General features: G+C 31.8%; 1 protein-coding gene across 1 annotated transcript in view; it reads right to left on the bottom strand.

Moving 5' to 3' along the window:
- Positions 1 to 15,751: 15,751 nt before the first annotated feature.
- The window catches only part of LOC149904300 (QRFP-like peptide receptor), a 60,616-nt gene continuing 49,979 nt past the window's right edge, over positions 15,752 to 26,388 (bottom strand). The window contains exons 4-8 of the mRNA XM_090107022.1: positions 22,605 to 22,710; positions 20,472 to 20,569; positions 16,953 to 17,121; positions 16,188 to 16,306; positions 15,752 to 15,883 (exon numbers count right to left, since the gene is read on the bottom strand). Coding sequence (XP_089963148.1) covers positions 15,752 to 15,883; positions 16,188 to 16,306; positions 16,953 to 17,121; positions 20,472 to 20,569; positions 22,605 to 22,710 — 624 coding nt within the window. The remainder of the gene's footprint in view (positions 15,884 to 16,187; positions 16,307 to 16,952; positions 17,122 to 20,471; positions 20,570 to 22,604; positions 22,711 to 26,388) is intronic.

Genomic DNA, 26,388 nt, shown 5'->3' with positions numbered 1-26,388 from the left:
TATTCATATTGACATTTCACAAAACTTTCTTATTATTTACTTACTATTTGAATGCACATATTCATATTCATAAAAAACATCTAGATATATTTTAACACTTTTTACGCAGTAAATCAAACTTCAATGACTAATAAAAAGGCCGATACTTTCCGCGCTCGAATTTGCACCGCGTCGTACGTCCATGACACTGAAATTCAGAAAACAACTGAATGAAGCTTTCCCGCTAAGAGCGAAAGAGACGGCGCAAACTGCCAACTTTCGGCGGGAAATATGTCGTGCATTCTCATTGGAACATTCTTTTGTTTTTTGTAATTATATGTTTGACATTTTGAAATTTGGGTAGAATACATAAATGCTTCTTTGTTTGATAGGGGGTTTGTATACGTAAAGCTTTTGGGCAATTGGAATATTATAAAATGGTTAGGTATACTTATATTATTCATATTATATTCCGAATACATTTTCAAAACCAAAATGGATGTCGAATTAACTAAAGTAACCGAGACACAAGGCATAAATAACTCTTATATTTTCTACGAATTTAATTATCTATTCACTAGCTTTGCTTAAGACCGGTCTGGACATTATTTTATTTTATCTTAAATTTTGTATTATTATTATTATACTCTACATTTAATACACAGATTGCCTAAAGTAACTCTTTAAAAGGCCCGTCTAGGATGTCGTCGCCTTCCGCCGTCTGCATGTTGTATATATTATGCTGTGTAGCGAAAACTTTCCATTTCCTTGATTCAGAGAAATGTTGACACATTTCTTTGAATCAACAGTGAATAGTTGCGAATATAATTCACTTCAATGAATGTTACTTACTTGTAGTTTTGAATGAATACAACTCAAATTTTAGTTAATAACGAAATTTTAGTTAATAAATAGAAATGACGTATTTATTTCGGCATTTTATGTATCTGTTTTCAAATTGGGTTATTGAGATCTTTTTGAAAGATTGTATAGTATTAATAAAATTATATAAGTACTAATAAAACTAGCTTTTTTATTAAGAACGTGGTATACATTTTATTAGTTGTAAAAAAGAAAACACAATACATACATGTAGGCCGCAGTCAATGACGCAGAGAACGCAACCGAGCAGAGCTTAGTACATTACTCCTTTTACAAGAACAACAAAAGATATATTGTTCAGGACCAGTAATGGACGAAGTTTTGTGACCTTTAGGCGGCTTGTGTTCCCGTAAAAAAGGCGTTAAATAACGTAAATTAACTGTGAGACAATAAAGTTAACAATGAAATAAGTAATCATAGCTTTACGGTCACTGCGGATGTATGTCGTTTTGTTATATTCCTTACATTAATACACACTAAATTCGCATACCTATTACTACTACGGGGATCGTTTAATGCTCGAAATTGAACCTTATTCTAACTAATCTTGATCCAGAGAACTAGTACACAAAATATTTATTCGTTCGTATTTGTTGTACGTTATATTATGTAATTCATTACTACATAAAGAGTATACTAATAGATAAGTGTAAACATTTCTCCGAATCGAGACATTCAATCATGCAATACCTATTATGGATGTGGTGAGATCGTATAACATATAAAGACTGTCAAAGAATGTACAATGAGACTGAAAATTCCACGTACGTAGTTAAAGTTATTTTTTATTCTAGTCTGCTTCTTCTTAGTCTTGTATTGTGTAAGTATCAGACTATTCATTAGAAATCAATGAAGGAGTCCACTGGAAATTTCTGACTTTAACATAATAATGTTAGCTTTTCAAATAAAATAGTGATATTGAATACAAAGTGAAAGTGAAGAATGTAAGTTGGTCTTCGATTTTATCATTTTTCTTTTATGCTCCTATATTTCAAAAATAAGTGGAACATATATCAAACCCGATATTAGACAAATATTATGTTAAACATATGCATATTAAGAAGGAACCCTTACTCGCCCACTCATACAGAACACACGAAAAGCACTTTCATGAATGAGATCTTTCTAGATTCAGAACAAATTGCCATTTTGACAACATACATTACGCACCACAAAGAAAGTAGTGATATGAATATGTTCTTTAAGTAAACATGCGTACTCTATCCTATAATTTTGCTATATTTCTTCTTTTATTTCGCTCGAGTTAGAAACAGGCGCGTAAGTGTGTTGAAGATAGTAAATATTATACTATCAAAGAGAACTATGAGATATCACATTCAAAACTGCCAGTAATAAAGCCAACTTAAAGCATATTATGTATAAACACGTTTTTTTACTTTATTTTAAGTGAACACTTGTTTCTCTCTTTTAAGTAAAGTCAAATGTATTATAAATGAATGTTAAAGTTACAGAGAACCACTTAAACGTTCTACTTTTAAGGTTCAAAATTTATATCAATCATGATAAATCCCAAGCCAACTATTGCCATTTAGATAATCTAAACCAAGGCAGAATTAAATTTAAATCCATTTATACCAAGAAAATAAGAAATGTTATAAACATAAATTATTATTTCTCCTTATTATAAATATACATAAACATTTGTTTACATCAAAAAAACTCTGAACGAAGTAATCCTGCGAAGTAATCTTAGACTATTAGAAATGTCTTTTTTGACTTTGAATTATTTATCAACTAAGTCGATTTTCAGACAGTTTTTAGTTTGTTTTATCTTATTGAGACAGCTGGTCCGCAGTCAACGATCTGTGTTTATTTATTTATAACAGCAGCTCATGATTTATTGAAATACAAATGTATTATTTTATTTGCCTTCTAAATAATCACAACACGTAAAAAATCGCATTGAATTCTGCGAACTTTCTTCGAATCGTCGTTAAATACTTCATTTGCTTTCAAATTTCCGTAGAATGCGGAAATTATGTTCAAATTCCAGTTCAGAAGAGATAATTTATTGGTATACAGTATAAAATGTAAATAACTGGAGGGTAACAAAAATAATTCATACTTGGTATAATATAATGTGCTTTGTTGCTATTTGCAAATGAAACATCAATTGTGCACCACACAGTAATATTTTTTTTTAGCTATGTATTATATTTTTACTTGGGTAAGTATCATTTTATATAAGTTTTAATGAATTAACAATCACAGGTGTTTATATTTTCAAAGTATCTATCTACTCTATCAATGAAACAAACTTAACGAGCAAAGAAAGTCGTAGAATGTTTTTCGGGTATTGGAAAGCACTTGAACAAACTCGAAACATGTTAAAAGATAATGTACTGTCCATAAACGTTCGAAATGTAGTTGTATGAGTGTTACTAACCAAAGAATAGCATGTTTAAGAAACCACGCCACGTGGGTAGTATACATGTTACGTAAAAGAAAGTGAACACAGACGTACGCATACTATTGAACATAAATCATCAGTCTGTGCATAATTCTTAGCTCTATTATGCACATATTATTTTTCTTATTTTTTTACAGTCGACCTTGGATTATATTTAAAGACTTAAATCATATTTCGATTATATAAGATTTAATAAAAAGCAATAAAAGATTTCACAATAATCCCTCTCTAATTTCATTTCTTACATTACGAAGAAGCCGCCTGTTGTAGTTTCACCATTTGAGACGTGTTTCCCTCACAATATACTTCAGACTACATGCCTGAGTAATCTTCACGTCGTGTCACATTGTCGTGGGATGAACTCCCAGGGGATTGACAAGCTATGGCATATAGAGTGGCTATTGCTGGATCATTATCATATTCATTTCACACGTCGATGGGGAAATGTATATTGATGCAAGCATGAGATGCAATTTTGTTTCGTTAGTTCATCTTTGGGCAGGCAGAGCTGATGTTGTCCGATATTAGAACAGTAGTTATTATGCATTTTTCTTTGTTGTCTTTGATCAAAGAAAAATATAATATGTAACACATATCTAAATTTTTACGACGTTTTTGTACCAAAAAATAAATAAGTAATTCTGAGTATCAGACGAAACGACCTACTTACAAAATTAAGACATCGCCTTCAACCAATCGTCACCTTAATAAGATAAATATAAAATCTAAAGGAAAATAATATCGAAGCCTAGAGCGACTTTAATCTGCTTTTGTAGATATTGAAGTTTGTCAGCTTAGTTCATACCGACGCATAATAGGCTTAACTAAAATGTTATTATAGTATTATATTATCAATCATAATCCTATGAATATCCTAATCCGCATGTATATTATGTAGATTGTAGAGTATCTAGAAAAGTATTAGTAGAGAATAATTTGTTTGCCTCTTAACGTCTGAATCCTTCTGAATCAGATCTGAAGAAGTTTTATGGGCTCCGCTTATTTCATTTTTACTCTTAGAGTAAAACTTATAAAATGATATTAAATAAAATAAACCAATAAAGATGCTTTTTAATATAAATTTTAATATATCTTTCTAGCTTTATAGAAAAAGGCCTCTAAGTATATAGTTTTATTTAATGTAGGTGGGGGGTCAAATGAAAGTTTATCCTTATTTCTCATATCTTGTCAATATGTATCTCTGTACATACAGAACATAACCCAAGGATCACTTACAATAAAACAGAGTATCGGACGGGATAATAGCAATAAAGTTGAAGTCGGCCGTAAAGATAACAATAAGGTACCTACGTGCTGTTAGATCTTACGTAGAGCTTTCAATTGTGTATTATTATGAGATATTTCACACACACACACACACACACACACACATATTATATATCAGTAGCTTTATAATAATTTTCACAGTACAAACTTTTATCATTTTTTTTATTCCTTGGGGGTAGAATTCCTTTCCTAACGCATTCGTGTATTGTATTATGGCTTTCTGCATGACAAATTTCATTCAGATCGGTCTAGTAGTTAGGGATGTGCGTTTATAAATCAGTTGTAGTAAGAAATATAGATAACTATCCTACTTTAATATTACATATAAATGCGAAAGTTTGCGAGGATGTGTGTGCGTTTGTTACTCTTTCACGCAAATACTACTGAACCGATTACAATGAAATTTAGCACACATAAAAAGGGGATAAATTGTATTAACACATAGGATGGGTTTTATCCAGGAAATCCCACGAGAACGGGAACTATGCGAGTTTTTCTTTAAAAACGCGGGCGAAGCCACGGGCGGAATTATAGTTTTATTATAATGCGTAGAGCACGTAGCGAGGTATGTGCTACGAACTGGTAATGATGAAATTAATTTGGCTTATTTCAAGCGTAGATTCCTTAATAAATAGTTAAGTAGCATATATTGTTATGATATGAGTAATAACAAAAATAGAGCTTTATTATTTTAAGTGTTAGTTTAGATACCTAATTAAAAAAGTACGTTATTTTCATATCACTTTTAATGTGTGCTTTTACTTACTTCATTTAGCTTGTTTATAGCGGAAATGTTCTGAGGTTTGGACATTACAAAAGAGGAATGGCCGTCTCAAGATGACGTCGTAAGTAACCAAGGGCCGGGATTTGATCCTAATGGTCACTATCTGGCAGAGAATAGCCACGGAGATGTGTACGTGATAATTTATTTGGGAGATTTGCCAGATGTATCTGTTTGACTAGAGTTTATAGTTAAAGAGAGTTAATTTTTAAAAAGGGATTTCTTATGACCTGTCTACGTATATTTAGTTTTTAGACAATTTAAATAGACCCTTGTAAATGTGAGAGAACTGAATTAGTTTTAGCTTATAAGTCCGTGAGGCACTTAATGATCTTATAATATTCGTAATCATATTCTTATTCAAGACGATTTTCTGTATCATCTTCTATGATTCCTACTGCACATGTGGAACTGAATGTAAAAATATTATTATTATTCACTGCATATCAAAATTATTTGATGCTATTAATTGATATATCTATGATATTTATTTTTACAAACATTAAAAAAAAACTCTTATACAACTAATATAAAAACTCTTATAATTAACGACGTAGAGCTAAATAACTAATAATTTGCATTATTTTACTTAAGTAAGTTATTATGAACCTTCACACATGACGTTTCTACAATTTGTTGACTTAATATAATATAATATAAATAATATGAGAGGCTCAGGAACCTAATTTGTCTTGTGTAAACTTCTAGTCGCAAAGGTCAACAGCGCGTTATTGGCTCGGCCATAAACTACGCAAATAGCACCAATTGCTCCATACAGACGCCAACATTAAGACGAAAGATTAGAAGATATGTGGAGGGCTTTGCTTCGATTCCTAATAAATCAGACTTGATATAATGAAATGAAAACAATTTTATTAATTTATTGTATGATTTTAACACAATTTTACTAACTAAATATGGCTTTAACGGAGAACACAGAAAAGCTACATTAGGTAATAATATACTCGTAGTTGCTCGTAGTAAATATAGTAATGTTAACTAACTACCTCCTTTACGTGAAAGTGAACAGAACGAGAACGCCATCTCAAAAGACAAATCAACACAATGACAAATAACGATTTAGTACTCCAGAGAAGGCTACACCGACGTCACAACATTACAAAAATGATCTAACTAGAATTTCCAACTATTTAGGGTCGCTAAATGTCTAAATGACCAATGTATAACTAAAAGGACCTCGTTCCTTTATCATTAGAATGAATAGCGCTCGTGAATAGCGACGTTAAATGTTTCCAGATTATCAATTGGAATTACCACCAAAATATTAGAACTAGCCTGAAGTATGACTGAAAATTATTAAATTTTTAGTAAATATGTGTTAATATTAAGTAAATTATTGTATTTTGATGAACTCAGATTCTTGTTATAATTTTATTTGTTTGTGTGTAATTGATTTAAGTAAAAAAGGGAAGTTCCATCTCTCATTTTGGGATAGATACACTATAAAAGGATTGATTTTATTTGCGAACAAGCGATCGATTTTATTTTGTGAATCAGGAATTGAACTCGGAACCTTCCTGTTTTATGCTCACGCTCTCAACCAGCTAATAAGAATGTCCAAATAGATTTTAAATTGACAAGACAAACAGCTAAAAAACTAACATTTGTTACTTTGATGAACGTCAGGTAAATCTATGAACTAAAACTAAAACTAGGTACCTACTGGTATGGTTATCTTAAACATTAGGCCGTTAAGGAGTATTGCATAAAGAAATATCAAAGAAATATTTAATATTCAAACAAAGGGAAATTCCTTATTTAAAATGCAACTACGCTGCATTATTATCTCTCTGTTTTATTTAATAAGCTGCGCTTGGCTATAGCTTCTATTTTTGTAAATATATCCTCATTTCAAATAAAATGAAATCATTTGAGAAGCTCGTGTATTAAGTCTCTTCTACAAGTAAATTTAATTGAACTTTATATTTTGAATATTATATTGTACAAAATAACACATTCATTTAATCATCATTAATTTCAATTGGTCTGTTTATCTTTTTGATTTGATCATTTATTGTAGGAAATAGTAGATTTTACAATATTCTGCTATTATCTTAAAACAGTTTTACTTCAATTATATAAGTTCCACTGTGTTCTGTGACGTCTTTTTAACATTTCTTTTATATTTTATTGCAATTTCGTTTTATAAAAATTAAAGAAGTTTTCCATTATTAAAAATGCAATTTATTAATTTGAGCGTATGTTGCGAACAAAATGGAAACGAAATCCTATACGAAGTGCACATTCGTGTAAAAGAAAAAAACTACTTTCTTTCTTTCTTTTCATATCGTTGTTTATGTTATACTTATTGAATAAACTTACTCTCTCGATATAAGCATATTATTTAGATTCCATATTTAAGTTACATTCTATAGCGATATGCTTCGTTAATCTGTAAGGAATGGAATCCCTCTTAAAATTTTTAACGACATTCAATCCAGATTCCAGAAAATTCCAGAGAGAAATTTGTAATCTAATCGTGTAAAATGCAAATTTTACGTAACGGTTACTTTTTTGTTTCAAATAAACTTTTATTTATTTAATATTCAGTAAGCGTATTACAACTTTATTGATAGACGAAACGGCGGTTAAATTTTAGCTACGATTACCTAACTCTAGATAAAATGAACTTCAGGTACATATTTGGTAAACGACTGTGTTTCATTATCTTTTCACGTTCGCGTCATGGCATTTTCGTATTTCATGAAAATTAAAGAATTTGTGAAATTTTTGAAGAATACAAAGATTGATTTTAAATTTCTCATATGAACAAAAGTCGTAAAAACAAAAGTTTGCTCTGTAAATGTACGTAAATTTCCGTATTATTGAAATTAGGTAATATAGAAATATCTAAATCAATTTGCCAAAACTTACTGTAATCTTTGGAGACGGTGCAGGATGTTATATACTAAAGCCAAAAAAAGCAAGAATTAAATTAAATTTAAATCAATAACAAATCGAAGTAAAGGTACCTACAGATTACTAAATAGTTGCTACGTAAGTAAAAGTAAACCATTCATTTAACAAGAAATATCCTTTACAAAACTCTCTAATTGCTTTGTATACAAAGCATGAATTACAACAAATAAAATATTTTTATTTTATTCCACCAGGATTAAAAATGACAGGCTCGTAGGTGTCTGTATAAATGCCGCGTCAGCACAGCTATTAATTTAATTTGCTTGCTTTAAACGCGCCATGATGTATTGTGCGACGCTATATCAATATGTTTTTCATTACAGGGCTGGTAAAAAATGTGGAATTTTTTATGGCATTTCAAATATTGTACGAAGAAAGATTGGAAAAGCATGATAGAGGATAATTTAACATCAATGACTTTTAAATACATAATTTTTAAGCTATTTTACGTCCCCGGGTCAGCTACTAATAAACTAAAGTCTTCATCTATCCCATATCTGATACTGCAACTATCCTATAATATGTAGCAAACATCAAGAAAAAGATCAAAGAGAAACGAGGAAATGATGTAGATAACAATCGATACGGACACTGAACAGAATAGGTATAACAAAAACTTAAGCATTGATATTCCGATGATATTTAACCAACAAGAACACGACGTGTCAGCAATACAAAAGTGAAATAATAAACAAGCACAGGATTTATCCATAACAATCTAAATGTTTTTCAAACTGAAAAGCTTCATGAAACTGTCATGTGGTATGAATATATTGCATTTAAAATCAATTAAGGAACAAATTATTCAATTGACAGACTATAGTAAAAATATTATTTTGCTTAAATTATAAAGACAAAAAAAAAGCTTGTTAAACATCTATGGTTGTATGTTGAAGCTTGTAAAATATGCATGTATAATATTGGACATTATTTGAATAAAAATATCAAAGAATTCAATTTTGTGTCTTATTTACGAAAATTAATTAATTTTAAAAATGAAATACATTTCTAGTTATATCTTGTTCAGTACATTTTCCAGTTATTAACCCAAGAAAATTGGGAAAGTAAACTTTTTATAAGGCGTAAGCTCAACACGTCTATAGAAAACGAATAGGAATATAAAGGTCTAAGTCGTCTGAGACTTGTTACATGAAAACATAAATGGGTTTACGTAAGAAAATAGATGGGAAAAATAACTGATTATTATGTCAAATAAATGTGTGATAAAACATATTCGAACAATTTTATTTTTTAATAATAATAAAATAAATTGATTTTTTTTAGCGTTACTAGTTCTCATTGTAGTTACCTTCTTTACTGTAATACTGAATAAATAAATAGAAATATTATTAAATCTATGAAAAGAGTCACGTTATATGCAACATATCATAAATGAAACTTCGAACGTCTCTTTATACTAGATGAAACTGTATCATATAAAGATAAAACACGTTCTTTTCAACGCTTAAGCAAAAAATTGATAAAGAGACATAAGTAGTACCTATAACGTTCGCAACGAAAAATAGAAACACAAAATAATAAGACGTATAATTTAAAAAATGTAATATCCTATATTAAATTTTCCATAGTAGTTGTTCAGACAAAAAATACATTTCAAAAAGGGCGTTAATAAATCAGCACGATGAACAAACACAATTAAAATAGATGTTAATGTGGATGATATTTATTTAGTTATAAATTTCAGTCCAATGAATTCATCTTATTAATCTTAACTATTTCAAATTATATCAATCCTCATTTTCTAATTCGGTCTTTGGTAATTCATTATGTTCTTTCAGCTGCTGTCAAACTCTTAGTTAATTCTGCATGGCATCCCCTGCCTTTGATTCGTTAAACCCGTAATATCATACCAACTGATTTCGATTACGCGACCTCCGCGGGGATTCACTTCAAATAATTTCCCTTTACAGCCTTAAATCACTTTTTAAATTGCTTTTCCGAACACTAACACTCTATTGAGTGGGATAGCGAACGACCTCAATATCATTTTACCAATTTACTGAAAGAATATTAAATTAAATTTAAAAATAAGCTTAGGCTCGCCTTGTTTGCTTTTGTCCCAGTAGTATGTATCTATCAAATTTAAAGCTACAATAATCCAAAGACATTCGAGAAGTCGTTATATTCGTTATTATAATTGAAGTCTTATAAAGCTCTTTAAATCCGGCTTTGGACGAACCACAAACCACTAAGGTCAAAGCATCGGGCTATCTATAAGCCCCACTGGTATTTTCAGCCGGGGTTTATAAACTGACTCGTGAATATTGAATGCTTCGATACCAGCTGATATACTGTTACTAATAAAACATTTTACACACCGTAGTGTAGCAAAGCTTATTGTACCTTACCTTTTGTTTATTATGTTGTAAGAATATTTCTTGCAATTTTCAAATAATTTTAAATTGAACACGTATAAATAAAATGGATAATAATATTCCATTAGATTTAAGCTTCATTCCAATAATATTAGAAATTAAATCCCGGCCCTTCACTCGTCTATATAACCTGTCAATATATGTTATAATATAGTTAAAATGTTTAACAAGGGTGCGACAGTTGCCACGTTATGATCCAATACACCTTTAACATTTGACCTAAAGTAACCTTAATATAACCAGATTCTACGAAATAAACTGCCTTGGATTATATATTATATAATATAATATTCAGAATAATATGTTTATATACCTAATGTTATGTTGGTTTGTGAGAAATTTGTACCTACAGGAGGGGTAAATAATATTGCTTTGTAATATTTTTCCCGTGAAATAATTTTCCTTAATTACCTGTAACCAGTCAGATATCCTCCTTCCGTTATCTGATAACTCAAATAATAAAGGGTATATTATATTATCCTTCCACGAAATGTACAATAAAATCGATGTCAGTACCCTTCAGGTTTTTTCTATATTATGCTTAAATTATTCGATTGAATACGATAACTTTTATAATCAATATAAACTGTAAACAATATTATGGACTAATTTTTATTTATAAAATATTTAGAATACATTTATAAAAACAAATATCTACAACTCAAAGTGTATACTATCATGTGTATATAGTGATAATAATTATTTACGTGTTGTAAAACATAATTCATAACTATAAAAAGCTGTTATTTAAATACTCTTCTCTCTTCTCAATCGAGATAATTAGTTTAATAACGTACAGGTTTATACTTGAGCTGCTCAAGTTAACTAATCAAGAGAATTTAATTAAACAGGCAGAGATTAATGGTTTTAATACAACGCGATATATTGCAACGTGAAATAAATGTACTCTGATACCTATTATTCCAAATATCACTTGCTCCAATCAAATCGACTATTAATGAATTATATCTAAATAAATTACGTCTTTTTCTATAAATAATATGGTGTCAACTGAAAGTATTTTTCACAGCAGTAACTACATGAAAATAAGACGGCTGCCATATTTTTCCAAACATGTACCTTTGTAATAATATGATGTATCCAATAGGATACATCATATTCTTACTTTATTAAATTAATAAATTTGAAATCAAACTCGTCATTACTTCCGTTTTTCTATTGTCGATAAGGGAGCGCTTGAGGCTGTGGTCTAAGATGGTACGCGCCTACCTGTTCACTCTACGCTTCTTGTTCCTTCGGTATTATTTTTTGATGAAATATAATATACCGAGGATTTAAATGATAACGTAAATTATAAATAATATCACAGACAGAATGATTAATTAAAATTTTCAAGTATAATGATTTATGATCACTATGATGAATAATGAGGAGCAGGATCGGCTAAATATGTAAGACGTAGCGTTAGGTGTGTATTATTTATCACTCTACTAATTCATTGTTCCTCAACAATAATAATTAATCTTTAAATAATACCTACTTACAAATCAAGGTAAAATTAATTTCTTTGAAAGTTTTGGATAACATAAAAGCTTATTAAGCTGAGCGGTGGCAAAATTTAAATCTGTTCAGCTGTTTTAGCGTAAGGCATAAAATATGTTTTGTATAGAACGCGAATTAATAAGATTGTACATATTTGTGCCTATTTGTAAAAATTATGCATTATCTGTTTTGGTTTTTTATGAATTTCGCTCAGTCACAGAATACATAATAGTAGCACAGTATTACAGAGTTACAAATGACTCGAAATTTTGTGTCAATATCTCCCGGTCTAATATGGTAATACAGTGACTAGCTCAGTTTTAGTTATGCCATCTATATACTAATGCTTGAACTTTGCTGACTCTAGTAGATGGCGTTAAAATCAATAAAAATTTTCTTAAAAACACATTTTGAAGCAAAAATAATTAATATAGAAAACATTTCTATTGCTTTATTCTTTGTATTATATGATTCTGAAATTTAGTTCGTTTGAAATTCGTTTGAAATTCAGTTTTTTTTCAGGTTTACTTATCAGGTGACTAGATAACGTTATATAAAATACAATGTAACATTTTGTGATTGTTATTCCTCTGAAATAATGTAAGTATGTATCCTACTTATAAAAAAAACGATAATCTTTGTACTCTAAATAAATTTGATTAAAAATATATAAACTGGGGTAGGTAGGGTAGCAATGAAACAAACAGTTATATTCTCACTCATCATTTATTTAAATAAATATCATTGTACAATTATTTATGACACATTAGTTCACTCGCACTTGCTGAAATCGTTACATTTTGCATACGTCATTATAAACATACTTCATTAATTAACTTTTTGTCTTGAATCTAAAATGCTAAGCCGATCAGTACTTGCACTATTCTGCCAGTTGATGAAATATTTGTAATCAAAAATATTTTTAAGTTCGTTTAAAACTCGATTGTTTCGTTTTTTACTGAGAATAAAATATTCAATGAAATTAGATCTTAGAATAGATACAAATACACAAGGTAAATTTAATTAAACTTTTTTTGAAAAATAAATCATAATTTCTTATAATTTAGTTCTATAAAACTAAGAAATGACTAGATCGTCTGAAACTTAATGTTTACGTATTTTTATTTACAAATATAAAAAGCACTCTATAGACATCTACAGAAACCAATTACATCATAAATTTAACAAAATAACATACATTTCTAACATAATTATTAATAGATTATAACTACAACTAGCATTCTAAAACTAAAATCTACTTGTCTACTTGTGCAATACAATTTCATAAATTAAAATATTTGACAGTTACATTCTTAAGACTAGATACATTTCAATATAAAGAGTACTTTTAAGTGAGTAGGTACACTTAAAAGTTAAAATAATTAATTTTACTCATTTCGTTTCGATATAATATACAAAATATTTCATTTGACACAGTTCATACATCAGTAAAAATGTTATCTCATTCCTTAAATTTAAAATATTATATTTACAACAATTTATACAGCTGCACTATATATACCTATATTTTAATCACAAAAATAAGCACACCAATTTGTATTATTACTACTTGATTTGTGTGCTATAGAAAAAGTGTAACTTAATACATCTATACTAATATTATAAAGCTGAAGAGTTTGTTTGTTTGTTTGAACGTGTTAATCTCGGGAACTACTGGTCCAATTTGAAAAATTCTTTCGGTGTTGGATAGCTCATTTATCGAGGAAGGAAGGGAGGAGGAAGCTATATATCATCACGTTACGACCAACAGGAGAGGATCCACGGGGGTGAAACCACGCGGAGCAGCTAGTAGGTAATATTTTTAAATAAAAAGTCCCTCTAACACAAGACTCATTTCTTAAAAAAATAATACATTTAGTGACTGCATGCACATCAATTTACAAAATGCTATGAACGTATTGGATAAAATAATTACCTAATCATTAATTAATTATTTACTATCAGCGCACACAGAATAAATTCAGAATTTTTATATTAAATAATAACAAAAGTTACGTAACATACATTTATTTTATCATTATAGTCCAGGATCCATCGCCCATTTTTACAAGTGATTACTATCAAGCTAATTTTCCGTGAGTAGCTTTATTTTGATGAGACGCCCAATAATTTCTTGTACGAAACTCTCGATTGTGGTAGCTTACAGAGGTAACAAAGATAAAAATTTTTGATTTGATGGTTCTTAAATATTTATTACGCAATTTGTAGGACAATATGTATGTTGAATATATAAAAAAGTGAAAACAAAAAATCTACTGGTTAGTAATCATTTACGATGACAACATTCAGATAGTAATAAATATTTGTGAACCATCAAATCAAAATTTTTTATCCTTGTTACCTCTGTTAGCTACCACCATCGAGAGTACATGAAATTATTGGGCGTCTCATCAAAATAAAGCTTCTCACGGAAAATTAGCTTGATAGTAATCACTTGCAAAAATGGGCGATGGATCCTGAACTATTAAATACGTAAAAATTTTTAAATAATATATCTGGACCCTGGAGTGCTATCCTTTCTATGTGTCTCAGTTTTGGTTATGTGTACTTAAAGTACATATATATATAACATTATTTCTTAAAAACTTTTTAAGAAATAATGTTATATATATGTAAATACCTAAATCAAAGAGTTTACGAAGCAACTTCACAATTTCTACAAAAAAAAAATAGGTTACGCCACACAGAACTATATAATATACTTAAGTTCTGTGCTATATACAATTTAACGCATTTCCCGCCTGCGCTCCGCGTCGCGCTCGATGACGCCGAATTGTGCTGCACTTTGTGGTAACGTACCGACGTAGCGTCCGCGAACGGAGCGACGCGGACGCCGCGGACGCTCTGACGCGCGCTCAATACGCGTTCTATCTGACAGTAGGTCGGTACAAATAAGAGTAAACAATTTCTTTATTTTTATTTTTAATTATTAAAAAGGTTCATCACCAGTTGTTACATATGTATCATTCACGTAAAACAGTAACAATAGGATTTACACATTATTATGCACAACTATTACAGATGAACACTACATTCACAGAAATCTATATACGTATTACGTACATATAAAATTCAAAACGCACAGCCCAAACCACTGGACGTATCGAGCTGAAATTTGGCATGCACGTAGATGTCAAAACGTAGGCGTCCCCTAAGAAAGGATTTCAGAAAATTCATCTCCTAAAGGGGTAAAATAGGGGATGAAAATTTGTACGATGAAAATTTATCTTTTCCACCCAGGCGAAGCTGCGGGCAACAGTTAGTTAATAATAAATTAGGCGATATCTATACACAATATATCTTTAGCACTCCACATCCACACGCTACGCAAGTGTGCGCTCCACGTGTTACACGCAGCTTTGTCGCATGCGCCGCAGTTAGGGCGAGGCCACAACACTGCGTTGCGGCGTCGCGTCGTAAAAATCTACGACGCCGCAGACTTTTAAAAATTATATTCACACGAATTTATAAGCGCACCCCGTCGTAGATTTTTACGACGCGACGCCGCGACGCAGTGTTGTGGCCTCGCCCTTAGAGGTAGTCGGGCTGGCGCGCGCGAGCGGAGCGCGTGGAGCGGGACGAGTGGGGTGAGCGGGACGAGCGCGAGCGGCCCGTCAGCGTCGTGCGCGCGCTCCACGTGTTGTTACACGCGCGCTGCACGCCCTGCACACAACAAATACATACATACATTTAAAGTTACAATATATTACAAAAAAACCGGTTGGTGCAAATCGGACATTCCCTTGACCGGTTGTTTCTATTTTTTTCAAATCTCAACGAATGGCTTTTAATAAAACAACCAAATTGATGATGAAACATGAAACTACACATACAAAAAGCAAAAATATATTTACAAACAAATGACAGCAAAATACTGAAATCAGAACAATAACCATGACAAAGCAAATAAATAAAATGAAAATAAACAAGTGCATGTAAACCAAAAGAGCATAAAGTGTGGACTTACGTGGAAGTGAGTAGTAGAGTGAGCGTTACCGTCGGCGCAGAGCAGCTTGCGCAGCGAGCGGCGGAAGTTGCGCGTCATCAGGCAGTACACTAGCGGGTTGATGGCCGAGTTCGCGTGACCTGACCAGTGTAGGAAAAAAAATAATAAACCCATTTTAATGATAGGATAAACTTATTTAACTTTATCTTATACAAAATTAGAAAAATATTGAATCCTGACTATCTTAATCACGGTAATAAGATAATGAAATTATTATATATCATCAACAATCTTTGGTAGATTAAATTTAATTTAATAAATCTTCCCTCTTCTACATCGAGCGACGGAAATCATTAACAATCTCGAGTTCACCAATATGTTCATGAGATCATGGACCCCGGAGAGAAAGTATTTGAAATACTGAAGACAGCGAAATTTGCTGTAAGGAAACATTCCTAAAAATAAATAGAACTGCATCCAAAGATTTTCGAAAATTCACTTACTTCGACCGGGAATCGAACTAACTAAAAATGAAAAAATTGAAATTTGTTATTTTATTCTTAAAATCGACTCAAACAATGTTTAAAATAGTTAATTGTTAATTACAGCAAATGAATTTTCGAAAATTTTTGAATGCAGTTCCATTTCTTTTTAAAAATAAATAAAAATTCCCTATCAGCAAAATTTGCTACCTCCAGTATTTCGTACTTTCCCTCCAGGGCCCATAGAAAATTTCCATACTGTGTAACTCATATAATAAGTTGCAAAGTGTACGTGTGCACAGACCGGCGAGCAGCGCGTAGGGCAGGAAGGGCGCGACGCGGTCGGGGCGCACGGCCGCCACGTCCAGCAGCAGCTGCAGGATGTGGTACGGCAGCCAGCACAGCGCGAACAGCACCGCCAGCAGCAGCAGGATCAGCGCCACGCGCTTGCGCTCGCGCACCAGCCGCAGCCGCTGCACACCACAACACACACGCGGCACACGTCCAACAATGTTTTATAGACTCAGCGAAGGAACAGAGTCATAGTCGTACACTCGTAGTCGAATCGACGACTATTACTAAAATTTTATAACAAAAATAAAACGGATTGGCGTGAAAGGATGCGGGTTCGAGTTCCGCCTCGTGATCGATTTTTTTCTGTTCTTTATAAATTTATATTTATAAAGATAAAACATCACAAAACAATTATGCTCAAACACACTTGAGATAGCATTATTTCTATCAGGCGGTAGGTTTTATATCTTATGGGTATACAGCAGTAGGCATAGAAGTATCGACTACGCTCAATTCGACGCAATAAAATAATAATAAGCTTTCTCTTCCCCTGTGGCCAGACGAAATGTAAAAACATGGCCGCTTGATGAAAAATATATTCCGATGCAAAAAGCTCTGTTCACAGCTCGTTATTGTTAAAAAGTACAATTAATATTCCTCTTTTGTATTATCATACAATTGTATAATTTCCTTTTTACAGAGAAAAGCTCATCAATTGAATATGTCAAGAAGCCACAGGATAACTTGTAAACGGAGAGGCTTGCTGATATTACAAATGCAAAATTACGTGTCTACGCTTTGTCAGAAACTATTTTCATGAATGTTAGAAGTGGGAAAGTTATTGGGGAAGGATAAAATACATATAAATAGCGCGTGAAAAATCGACAAAATGTTTGTAACCTTAAAAGTTGTTGAAAAAGTGGCCTATTTAAAATTAAATTATAGTCAATAGAAACCTTGAACGTAAACATACGTAATTTAGGGGGTCTGTGAAGCCAAATATACAAAAAAAACTCCTACAATATAGATACAATTAAAAACAATTCAAACCCCTTTCGATGTGCACTTTTATAATGTATGACGTCAACAACAGGTATTTGTCCCACCATCTGGTGGCACTAGAATTCTGTATGCATACTTACGGTAATAATTCACTTTGTTAACTCATGTTATAGTTTATCCGATAAGTTAAAAATACGACGTTATGCTCATGTGTAAGAAGCCTTATCGATGATTGAAGTGTAGTGATTGTAAAATGTATTATGTAACAGTTGCAGACTAAATACGAGAGAGTAGATACTGCAATGCGCTTCTGACCGATACGAAAATATTGTTACAACAAACTATCATCCCACTCCAATTTTGAGAGTATATTTGTCTGAAGGAAGAATTCTTGCCCATTGTATATGTATTCTTTTCATGGCTCGCTTTACAAAATATACGAATATTTAGTACGAAGAAAAAAATAATTTTATGATTTGATAATTGATAGGTATATATTTTTTTTTAAACTGGACCTCTAAATTTCAACCAAGGGTAGATATACAATTTTAAAATATAAACATTATTCCCCATTCCTTTATCCAAAAGTTTACCTTAGCCTCACGCTTACGATCTTTAAGAAAATTTATTCAAATGAAATCTGGAATTAAGCCGTGAAAGCTTTTTCTTAAATTTTATGATGAACGATTTCTCGCATAATTATCTAGACCCTTAACGATATCTTGAGAAACTGCACTTTTTAACCTTTTAAAGTTTCAAACGTGCGGAATTCAAAGAAATCCAATAATGTGAGGTCATATATTCTTTTTTAACAGTGAAAATTAAATTTCATTGTTAAAAAAGAAAATAAAGGATCGTAAAGGATGCAGCTAAAATAATTTTTCTACTCGTAAATGTGTGTGGATTATATTTTTTTTTTTGCGAAAACCACTGACCAAACAATTTATAAAGAAGTGTGAAGGTAAGTGAACTAACAAATCATTTTTCGGACAGGTTTATATAGAGAAGTATAGAAAATGGTGTATGAAATCCGTTAATGTAAACAAAATTATATTAGCGAGATGCTTGTTATTTGAATTCAAAACCCCACATATTGAAAAATATAAAATTTAGTGACTTTCCTCTTGAAGAAATCTAAGCCTAAAAGTACTATTATTTATAGTCAAGCGAGCATGAACAATTTCACACCACGATTATCCCACCCACATTGTGTCGATTAAGTAGATACTGTTTATTAGTCCTCTATTTGTAAATTTTATATCACATTCTTACTTATTTTATTTGACGAAATTCCTGATTCAAAAAACTTTTTTATTGCAATTTAGTTTAATTTCATATATTTTTGTTTGATTTAAATAATCATATCACATTTGAATGTTAATTTTGAATATCTAATACAATTGAACAACAACAGGTAATTTTATTTTTAACAGGTAAGTAATATAAACAGAAGTTAAACATTTCATTTCCAATTCATAAGTAACGCTATTTCAATTACCCGTCAAACACAAGTCATAAAGTTTGAAATGAAATCAGTGACTCGGTTAAAAGTCGAATAGCGAGTGGTTCCTTAGAGAGTTGAACTGTCGTTAAATATTCATGAAGTAAGCCACAAAGTTGGCAACTATCGGTGAGTCAGTAAGAGGCAAGGTTCGCTAACACGGCGATATTGTCATAATTACTTGTACCTTTGATGGCCTATTATTTATTTGGAATCTCATTTGCATTACACTCAAAGTCACCTAAACTTATACCTTAGAATATAATATAATGGTATAATAATATGTTATGACTCCTGTTTAATAACAAAAACTAACCATTTGCAAGCTGAAATAACAAACTATTTTAGTACTGCCGAGACCGTTAACTCCTTGACTGATTAGCAGAATTTAAAATGTCATAATATATGTACCTATATGAAAATAGCTATAAGAAACGTGAAATCAAACTTTAACATTGCGTCGGTTGGTATAATACTTTATACATAAAATTTCAAAAATTTGTTAGAATTACCTAAATTAAATTTTTATTTTCTTTTATGTAATAAAATATAGCTCTCAACTTGTTTTTATGTTAACTCGTCATATAAATTTTCCACCAGACATCTTCGACTGAACTAGACGATTTTTTTGTGCCAATGCTCTAAAATAATCGTGATTATGAACTGGAAAATAACACCTCAATTGGTAAACAATTTTTCAATTTTACTCTCGTTACATCAAAAAAATTTACACGGAAATCAATACAGAAACTTTACAATCTATAATGCGATCAAAGTGAGAAAACGAATGCTACTGTTGATAAATAAAAGACCATTATTGTTAAATATCAGTCGACGTTTGCGCTGATACGATCAACATTGATATAATATTCAACTACACTTTATTGCAGAAAAATACTGATTTACCACCTGTTCGGAAAGCAGTTCTTACCGAGACTGTCAAGAAACTCCGTAGTTACTCTTTTAAAACAGTTTACATCTTAAGATTAGATCCTATTAGTTGTATCGCGTAGTAGACGTGTATACCTGGTGCGAGGCGGCGCCGCCGTCGGCGAGGTCGCAGGGCGGCCGCACGGAGCAGAGCCGCCGCCCCATCAGCGCGTACGACACCACCACCACGCACCCTGCGCACACACACACACCGCTACACTACACCACAACACATTATATACGATACGAACTGGACAATAGTTCGAACGAAACACATGTGGAATATTGTTCGATCTACGTGTGACTGTCGTGGCCATATCGTAGGCCATTTCTTATCATTGATCTGCTCAAACCACATCATGATGCGGCCAATAGACATTCAATCGTTTCATGAAATGAGCAAAGCTACGATATAGCCACGACATGACCACTGTAAACAGAATATGAACAGTAGCGAATCATTAAATAAATTTAATTTATATTTATAAATAGTTTTATTCAAAAGTGTACAGGAAATGTTTTAACTTTCACGTATGAAACGCATACTTGGGAATATGAGTATACGACCATTAATATAATAAAAACGTAATAAAAATTATGATTCAAACATGATTCAAATAATGAACGATCTTCTTTACTCTCATCTCTGATTTAATTAAAAGTAGAGCCTGTAAAGCTTGATAAAAAATGTTCCAATTAAGAAAAAGTAATTGTAAGGCTTTAAAATACATCCTTTTTATTTCCTTAACTAACTAAGATTCTGCATTCAAATACAATTGTTTTAAACTGAGACCTAGTAATAGAACCTAGAAGCAAACAAAATGAAGCGAAAATTATGATGTTAGTGAACTTAGCAGATCATTTTTAGCAGTTCAAAAAAAAAATGTGAGTTCTTATCGCGTGCAGTTGAGTTCTACAGTTCCTGATACTTTTTAGAAATAGTTCTGGCGTTTTTACCTTAAAAAACGACATTTGAAAAAATGATCTGCCAACTTCCCGTAGCAGATCATTTTTAGCAGATCAAAAAAAAAATGTGAGTTCTTATCGCGTGCAGTTGAGTTCTACAGTTCCTGATACTTTTTAGAAATAGTTCTGGCGTTTTTACCTTAACAAACGACATTTGAAAAACCCGACCTGGACCCGGCTTAACGTGATGCTAAGACGTAATGCTACGACGTGATGCTACGACGTGATGCTACGACGTGATGCTACGGCGTGATGCTACGCTGTGATGCTACGGCGTAATGCTACGGCATGTGCTACGGCATGATGCTACGGTGTGATGCTACGATGTGATGCTACGGCATGATGCTACGGCGTGATGCTACGGCATGATGCTATGGCATGATGCTACGGCGTGATGCTACGGCATGATACTACGGCGTGATGCTATGGCGTGATGCTACGGCGTGATGCTACGGCGTAATGCTACGGCGTGATGCTTCGGCGTGATGCTACGGCATGATGCTACGGCATGATGCTACGGCATGATGCTACGGCATGATGCTACGGCGTGATGCTACGGCATGCTGCTACGGCATGCTGCTACGGCATGGTGCTACGGCGTGATGAAATATGACATAAATAAATTTTCTAGTGTTTCATTTTACGCGAGTATTTCTAAAAAGTATCAGGAACTGTAGAACTCAACTGCACGCGATAAGAACTCACATTTTTTTTTGATCTGCTAAAAATGATCTGCTAAGTTCACTAACATAAAATTATGAACATATCGGTGGAAAATATTATTTTTCCGTTTCATAAAACTTTAAGGAAAATCTGATTTTTCATGTATACCTATGTATACAGAATGTAGGTACCCGACCACCTTGTACCTCCATACTTAGCAGAAAAGCAAGGAAGAAGAAAATAATGTACTTAATGCTAAAATATAACCCATGTCACCTAAATCTCCTGATTTGATAAACTGCCCCACATAACGCGTGCCGCACATAATAATATGGAATTTCCTTTGTCCCTTATAAAGAAAATTAATATACTGCTCAATTAACAGTAATATTATCAAGCTAAAGAGATTGTTCATTTGTTTGAACGCGCTAAACTCAGAAACTACTAACTACATATTTAAAAAATTCTTTCAGCGTTAGATAGCCCATTTAAATTATCATGGAAGACAAAATCTTCTTATCTTCACGCTAAGACCAATAGGAGCTGAGTAAAGCAGATAAAACCGCGGGGCACAGCTAGTTATTTTAATGAACTTATTACCTGGTACCGCATACACGATAATGAAGCTAAAGGTCCCGTATAACTCCTTCCTAATAGAGTCGGGCCACTTCTCCGTACAAAACTCCACACTCCTCTCGACCCACACCTGAAACGAACGTCAAGTATATATTATTAGCTGGTACATATGTGAATATCAAATTCTAAAAATTGTTTCTTCATTATTTTGTAAGTAAACGTGTTAAAGACGATATTTTATTTAGATTTTAATATCTCTATTTATTTTGGACCTATTTTTATATATTTTTGGTTTATTTACCCACAGTTTCACATGTGTTACACTTTTAAACAATTGGCAGTATAATACATTATTTTGAATAAGGGAAAATAATTACGAAATTAAAAGTTCCTATTGCTAAATCAAATATTCAAATAACCACAGTCCCCAAACGCTTTATATTATGCATCAATGAGAGCGGAAATTACGAAAATATATTAAATAATACAAAGCCATCAATTGTATCTATTGAATTATATTTGTTCAATGTTTCATATCGGAATTAGTAATAAATAATATCATTGGGCCATAATCCCCTTTGTTCGAACGCTACGGCGTAGCAACCTCGTAGCAACCGTAGACAATACAATCACAAATATTTATTGCTCCTCATCAAAGGTCCATAAGCTTGTCGTCGTACTAATTTAATTATATAAATGCGAATTGTCAGGTTAAGGCAAATTTAATTTAAACACTCTAAGTAGTAGTAGTAGTAGTAGTAGTATCTTTTTGATTATTCTAATAAATATAAGATAATGTATCAAATACGCTTGTATACTATAAATATATACATAGCACCTAATCACTTTAGACCGATGAAAAATAAAACCTCTATCGCGGCGATAATCTTACTTCTATACCCAATAATAATTTTACAGATAATCATTAAATTATCTGTAGCTTAAATAAAATTGATTTCAACGATTTCTATTTATAAAATGTATTTCAAATAAAAATTTAATGATAAAAAAAAATAATTCGTCACGGTCTTGTGCATAAATTATATAAATTAAAATCATTTTTTTTCTGTAAGTGATAACGTTAATGAACCGTTATCAGTTACAAAAAAGCATGACTAAGATATCCAACTTCGTTCATTTATCAAAAGTGCATTTCAGTCCATTAGTTCGAACGTAAACAATGAAGCTTGCTCTTTCTTCAACCGACTCTAATTGGAAAAGTTTAGCAAAACGTGAACTTATGTTGGTACTGCTCTTTAGCTAGTTTTAGTACTAAGGAACAGTTAGTGACAAGCAACTTTGTTTTTCTAAACCTGCGAAGAAACTTGTAAGTGTGGATCAAGCATTTATCAAAAACATTCAGACTCAAGTGATAGAGTTGAAATAGTAACCATAAACAAAACCACGATTGTATTTTGTAAACGTTATTAATTTTGTTAATATTACCACAGATTTTTAAATATTTAGTTACTACGTAAATATTACGGTGGTTACTTATTTCTAAGAAACGTAAATAAGTGGAACTTTGCTAAAAACGTTGAAATAGAAACGTTAAGTCCTAAGTCGTAATGTGGCCGTAATCTTATTGGCAATCGTTAAAGTATACGAGGGTCCAAATACCGCTAAAAGACTAATATATTCATTGCTTTTTTACAACGAAACTAGAATATCTGCGCTGAATGCCTATTAAATCTGTACTGTCCAATAAGTCGTGCTGCGATAACTCAGCCAGTCACAATAAGCCATCACTGGGCAACGTGTTTGTCGTTCATTAGCAGCGGGCATCGCGCCGCGGATTTCCTAAATCCTATTGTTTATCGCACACATGTTCTGTGTGCGGAAATACTTATCATTCATATCTCTTCAAATATTACAATTGTAGCAAAAATACGGAACTATTTTAACACCTTATTTCAGTAAAATCTGAATTCGTGAATATTGTTTAAACATGTTATCGAATATAGGTAATATAAGCTCGCTAACCTAGATATTAACTTCTTACTTACGTATCCAATTATTATCCATCGATTATATCAGTACAGAAATGTCTCTAGGTATAATATTATATTTCTTAACAACGTCGAAGCAGCTAAAGAAATTTGGATGAGACTTGTCAAACATTGAAATACAATATTTTTTGCTAAATACTGCAGTGAGAAAATGGCGACGAACAATCAGTCCCAAATAAAATTCATTCGAATGGCCCGTAATGCCGTCTTATCTTAATGAAAGACATTTAATCCACATAGCTATGTCGTTTATCGTTACGAGGCTACATCTCACCTTACTTATTCTTTTTATTTAAATTTTATTCACAGCACGAAAAACAAAATGTGTTCTAGAAAAATTTCACGGGCTTATAGGAAATTGTAAACGTAGTATTCACTTCGTGTTCTTGTTTAACTTTATGTACTTCATGCCATGCGATTCGAATAAAAAATGTTATTTTCACTAACTAACATCTTAGTAATCCTTCGCAATAACTTACCATGATATTCTGGCAGTTCAAAGTAAACTTTGGATTACATATACACATACAAACCGCAGCTTTAAAATATTAACTCTTTGATACGTGTTTACTCGATCCATATCTGTGGTTATACAGAGTGTACGCTGACTTCTTATAGTTATTTACCGTCAAAACACAAAGAGAATCAATTCAAATCCACTAACAATAAATCGTCCGATTTACAACTAGATCTAGCATTCGGCAACTGAAAACGGGTCCCAACAGGGAGTTTTGGAAGCCGTTTTCAGTTGGCGATACACGATTATACAATTAGAACTCAGCACAAACTTTGAGCTACAGATTGTTATTACGCGCTTCCTTGCTTCCTTAACAACTTCGAAATAACATAAAATACAACACAGTGGATGTTAACTCTGTTATATCATTGTAATGGATCGTTTTATGGTCGTTTTATAGTAGTACTAGTGTATCATCTATTAAACTAATAATAGTATGAAGCGACTGAAGACGTAATCATGTATGACATTGGCATTTATGAAATTAAAATATGAAACATCTACAATAAAAATTAGATTATAGCACACATTTCAGTATAAGTTGATATTAAATTGAAATAGGGAACTGACTATCGGTATTTATGATGATTACAATAATTCTCGTTAAATATTGCATGATGAAAAAAATAACTCGTAGCATTACATATATCCATTATTACAAGTTGACACTTACTGTGTTAAGAAAAAAAACATTTGAATCGACAAAAAAAATACCAAACAGCACAAATGTTCACAATGTAAGGACATATTTTCTCGCTAAACTACTTAAGCTTCACTCAACGTGGCTTTTATCGAGGTCAAAGGCTCGGCTATAACGTTACATTTTTTGTCATTAAACTTTATACCAGTAGGTACTGGATGACATGGAACTTTCAACATAAAACTCCAACTTCACAAGTGGTCACGTTGCGACAAAAGTTATACTGGTTGCTGTGATTGATATAATCTTTACAAAAAGAACACTAGAGTCTAAAGAAAAATATGTACGGTTAAGTAGAGCTACGTCTTCTTATTATTTAAATTCGATTAAAAAGCTAATTATAACCAACTAGCGACATATTACAGAACTAATATGAACTGGACAAAATATACATACCTGGTATGTAAATTTCTGGATATAGATTTATTTTATCAATACTGAATAAATTTTTGTTTAAATTGATTGTAAAAAATCTCAGACGATAAATGATCTAGGCTTCATTCTGTGCGGGCTTTAAGGCTGGGAAGTTTCCATGTCACTGCCTTTTTTTTTTTTTTTTTTAGTGGGGAAATCTTGCATAGA

The sequence above is a fragment of the Colias eurytheme genome, chromosome 11 (assembly GCF_061535395.1).
Source record: "Colias eurytheme isolate Ceu_HAF_F1 chromosome 11, ilColEury1 Martin Lab GWU primary, whole genome shotgun sequence".
Taxonomy (NCBI): domain Eukaryota; kingdom Metazoa; phylum Arthropoda; class Insecta; order Lepidoptera; family Pieridae; genus Colias; species Colias eurytheme.
This window is presented reverse-complemented; position numbering and strand designations above follow the sequence as displayed.